We start from the raw sequence: 5,038 nt of genomic DNA, 5'->3' as shown, positions 1-5,038 counted from the left end.
AATGGATTATTCAATTTAAACCCATGGGATTATTCAATTTAAATCCAATGGATTATTCAGTTTAAATCCAATGGATTATTCAGTTTAAATCCAAATCCATAGGATTATTTCTCTTTGCTACTGAATGGTTGAAAAAAGCTGTTTACCCCCTCTTGTACCTGAAGTACATTTTTTAAACCCTTCATTGCAAACACTTTTCAAAACTAGTATCCAATAACATTTTTGTTTATTAAATACTGTTTCTTTAACTAATTGCATTGGTGTTTAATATTTCGTTATGTTACTGAATTTGATTAATATTTATGCTGTAATTAACTTATCGTAAGTTAATGGTTTAATTTTGAGTTTCTTTTTAATGTTTTCGTTTGCGTTGCAGAGAGAGGAAAATTATCATTTGGAAGAAGTGAAAATGGCAACTCATTTAAGAGAGCTTGGTTTATACTATATGATCTAAAGTAAGTAGCTCTTGTGTATAGAGTAAAGCTAACTTGATTTGATAACTTCCAGAATATGGAAATTAGAAGTTTGTAAAATATTAAAGGGAAAAAAAACAGAAGTTTTTGTGGATTACTTAATTTTATAAAAGTTGTTGTGGGGTTTGACAATAAATGAAACCATATCATATTGGATCCTCAACTCTTGATAGAGCTATAAGGGCACTGTCATGACATGATGTGTCTTGGACATTTCTGGGCTTAGCAGAACCCATCCCTCTCCAGGTCTGTTCAGTCCATTTTCTTCCTGTGGGAGAGAGAAGAGTCAATCCCAGTCAAGAAGGGGTACTTTATAGATCCCCAAAAGGGTCAGAGACACAGTTGACCTCAGTGGGGTTTGAACTGGTGCAGGGAGCTAAATCAAAAACTGCAAGACACTCTCTCCAATGCCAGTTTGCTCCTATTATTTTTGTGGAGAAGGATCCAAGTATTCTTAAATATATGTGAAATATGCATGGGGTGGATCTTATTTAAATAATCAGTAAGTTCACAGTAGCCTCATCACCTAAATTACTTTACATAGCGGATAATGACGAGGATTTTGAGTGCTTGAATCACTAGAGTGGGGCCTTGTTTGAGTTATTTTATATTTAAATCACAAATCTGACAAAACTCAATTCTTTTCATTATTTACTTCTAATTTGCAGTTTGTCATTTTACATTTCATAAGTTGTATTTGATATTATGATATATGACTTGTGAACTTATTTAATATCATATGTGGGTGGGAACTTTATATATATATATATATATATATATATATACACACACATATATTTATTTAAAAAGTTATGCACAGTCAAAGAATGACCATTGGTTTTGCACCCATAAAATGCTTAGCAGTATAGGTGACTCATCAGACTCAAATATAGCTGAAGCATAACTTCTCTGCAACTGGAGGAAGAAATATGTAATGATCAGTTGGTTTTGTAAACAAAAAATAATTGTCTGTGCTGGGATGGAGTTATCCTTTTTACATTGGCTTTGGCTGTGGTAATATTCAAAGGAGCTGTAGCTGGCCTATTCAACAAATGGGGAATTCCAAGTCTGAAGTAAGGAATGTTTTAGATGAGGGCATTGACTAAATACTTCTTTCTTGGAGTTTAAAAAGGTCTCCAGGTCAAGTGAGTTTTTTTTTAGGATTCTTTCCCTCTCTGCCAAGCAAAGCTTACATCGTTTGCTCTTGTTTATATGAGTCCCTGGTTGTTCAAGGAGCTTCCATTTAATTATGTTTGGGGCTTCTTCCTTATATATATATATATATATATATTTAGCAGTTTTAATATTGTATACATTATCATACATTTCAGATATGCATTGCTGTGTAAACCAAGTGCTGAAGAGTGGACAGACCAATTGAAGAAAAGCTTCTGCAATGGCTTTAATGCATTGCTTGATCTTTTGATAAGCATACAAGTAAGTTAGTTCTGAAACTGAAGAACCTATTTAGTAAACAGAAAGAAGCTTCCACAGCTCAATGACATCAGCAAAATAGTTATGTTCATTGTGTTTAAAGGAAGTGGAAAGGATCTGAAAATTGCATAGGTTGTGTTAAAATTCCTTTAAAGATATAAAATTGTTGTAGAATTTTTTTTTTTTTTCTCCACTTGGCTTTTTCCAAACTATCAACAAACAACAATTCTTTAAATATTGTTTCATTACAATCTCTCTTTTCTTGTTTTACAGGGAATGGATTCTGTCACCCGTAAAACTGGTCAACATTTAGAAATAGAACCAGAATGGGAAAGTGCATTTAATCTTCAACTTCGTTTACAAGATAACATTGCTTTGTTTTTGGACTGGTGTGGCAGTAATGTAAGAATTTTATTTTGAAGTTTATTAAATTTGTTTTTGTTTTTAATTATTTTACATCTGTTATTTCTTATGGTGGGTTACTTGAAATATTATGATTTGGGTCTGACCTGTTGGATCATGCTGGTGTATAAGCTGTCTGATAGTTGTAATGTATTGCAACATTGTGAAGATGCATGACTCAGTGGTTAGAGTGTCGGGCTCACAGTCATGAGGTGGTGAGTTCGATTCTCGGACAGTGCTGTGTTCTTGAGCAAGACTCTTTTTCGCATTGCTCCAGTTCACTCAGCTGTAGAAATGAGTTGTGATGTCACTGATACCAAGCTGTATCGGTCTTTGCCTTTCCCTTGGATAACATTGGTGGCGTGGAGAGGGGGGGACTGGTATGCCTGGGTGACTGCTGGTCTTCCATAAACAACCTTGCCCGGACTTGTTCCTTGGAGGAGAACTTTCTAGGTGCAATCCCATGGTCATTCTTGACCAAAGGAGGTCTTTATAGTAACATTGGCTCACAGACATCAAGTTGTCATGTTGTGTAACATGGATCATACAAATGTATTTTTGTCATGAATTGTAACATGGATACACTCAGGTGTATAATTGTCATGTGTTGCAATATGGCTCATATAGATATATTCTTGTCATGTATTATAACATGAATTATACAGGTGAACAGCTATTGTTGTAACTGGATCATACGGGTGTATAGCTGTCATGTCATGTAAAATGGATCATACAGGAATATAGTTATGTCTAGCAGTGTGGAAAATTTTTTTCTTCATGCTGTGATGACTTCTGTAATCATTGGATCTAGGTGAGAATTTGAACTGATCACCCTTGGCTTACAAAGCACTTTAGTCCTTTGTATAGTAATTACTTGCTGTGAAACCGTATTTACCTGTTGTACATATTTACAATTATATATGCTGGGCCAGTGTTACTCAGGTGAGCCTCACTGCCAAGCAGGGCTGTGATGTGGGTATTGATCTTTAGTATGTTTTGGTTTTGAGGAAATGCAAAGCTATAAAGCACTAACTCTGAAAACATTTTAGTAATTTGGATTGAATATAGGTAATAGAGGTAAAGTGATGCTATAAACTTTCATTCCACATTCTACTCTTGTCTACTTTCAGGCTTCAGTTTTTAGTGACTGTTTTAGATCTACTCTTTGTACCCTTTACCAATGTAGAGATAAACTGGATGCCCATAAAATGGAAGATTGTGAGGGTAAATTCAACCATTGTTCTTTCTAGATTTGAGCCTTGTCTTATGTGTAAATCAAAACCTTGTCCTACATATAAATTAAAACCTTGTCCTACATATAAATTAAAACCTTGTCCTACATATAAATTAAAACCTTGTCCTACATATAAATTAAAACCTTGTCCTACATATAAATTAAAACCATGTCCTACATATAAATTAAAACCATGTCCTACATATAAATTAAAACCTTGTCCTACATATAAATTAAAACCTTGTCCTACATATAAATTAAAACCATGTCCTACATATACATGAAACTTATGTGAAAATTTTGTTCTACGTAAAGTCAGTACCTGATTTGTGTAAAATTCTTTGTAACATTTCCCTTTAAGGTAATATATTTTTATCTATTTCAGTTGCAGGAATTGTAGCTCAGTGTATAAAATATGATGTTGCTAGCCAGCCTGTCAGTATCCATTTACCAGTTATTCGCCTCTTTGCCGGTATTTAATATGGTTTTATTTATTTGTCTATTTTTTTCCTTCTTGAAATACACCTAAACTTCTACTCTATCTGTCAATATCTTTTTTATTTGTCATTAGATATATTTTCATACATTGATGAGATACTGTTTGAATTAAATCATATGACTGATTGATATAGATACCCTATCACTTCATTGAACAGTATGCTTGACTCCTAAAGCAATTTAACTAATCTCTATTATGAAATAAACAATTATTCTATTCTCAAAATGAAATTTGGTAAAATTGCTGTCAAGAATTTATTGGGACAAACAATTACATACCATCCGAGCAAAAATTAACATAAATATATATGTGTGTGTGTGTGTGTGTGTGTGTGTACACACACACATGTAGACCATGCAAGGTCCAAAAGTCTTTATACACTTTTGGAGTTGTACTTGTCTAGCAAGTTACTTGATCTGAAAGCATTTCTTGAAAGTGAATCAGTTACATCATGGAAGAACCATTCTGACCATTTAATAACACAAAGTTGTTAGATTCATTTTTAATTTAAACTGAGTTACAGAAGAACTGTGCCATTGACCCAAGTTGCATTTGTATGAAGAAAGTTTGGACACTTCTTGAAACAAATTTAAAATTTAATGTGAATTCAGCAGTTTTGTTTGTTGTTAAATTACTAAAATGGCTTTCTCCACAACATAATTTGTTTTACACACTTTAACATATGTACCAAGGAATTTGACCTTGAGGTTTAAAACAATTACTTAATTATGAATATTAGAACTATTACTTGATTGGTGATTATATACTCTTTTACTTGTTTCAGTCATTTTGACTGTGGCCATGCTGGAGCACTGCCTTTAGTCGAGCAAATCAACCCCAGGACTTATTCTTTGGATGCCTAGTACTTATTCTATTGGTCTCTTTTGCCAAACCGCTAAGTTATGGGGACGTAAACACACCACCATTGGTTATCAAGCGATGTTGGGGGACAAACACAGACATACATATATATATATATATATATATATATATATA

General features: G+C 33.3%; 1 protein-coding gene across 1 annotated transcript in view; it reads left to right on the top strand.

Moving 5' to 3' along the window:
• Nucleotides 1-5,038, top strand: part of LOC106876698 (E3 ubiquitin-protein ligase UBR2) — a 107,847-nt gene that overhangs the window by 66,481 nt on the left and 36,328 nt on the right. Inside the window, exons 14-18 of the mRNA XM_052972003.1 lie at nt 377-455; nt 1,805-1,910; nt 2,181-2,309; nt 3,440-3,533; nt 3,929-4,015. Coding sequence (XP_052827963.1) covers nt 377-455; nt 1,805-1,910; nt 2,181-2,309; nt 3,440-3,533; nt 3,929-4,015 — 495 coding nt within the window. The remainder of the gene's footprint in view (nt 1-376; nt 456-1,804; nt 1,911-2,180; nt 2,310-3,439; nt 3,534-3,928; nt 4,016-5,038) is intronic.

The sequence above is a fragment of the Octopus bimaculoides genome, chromosome 11 (genome assembly GCF_001194135.2).
Source record: "Octopus bimaculoides isolate UCB-OBI-ISO-001 chromosome 11, ASM119413v2, whole genome shotgun sequence".
NCBI lineage: Eukaryota > Metazoa > Mollusca > Cephalopoda > Octopoda > Octopodidae > Octopus > Octopus bimaculoides.
Note: the sequence above shows the minus strand (reverse complement) of the source record. Positions and strands in the feature narration are given on the sequence as shown.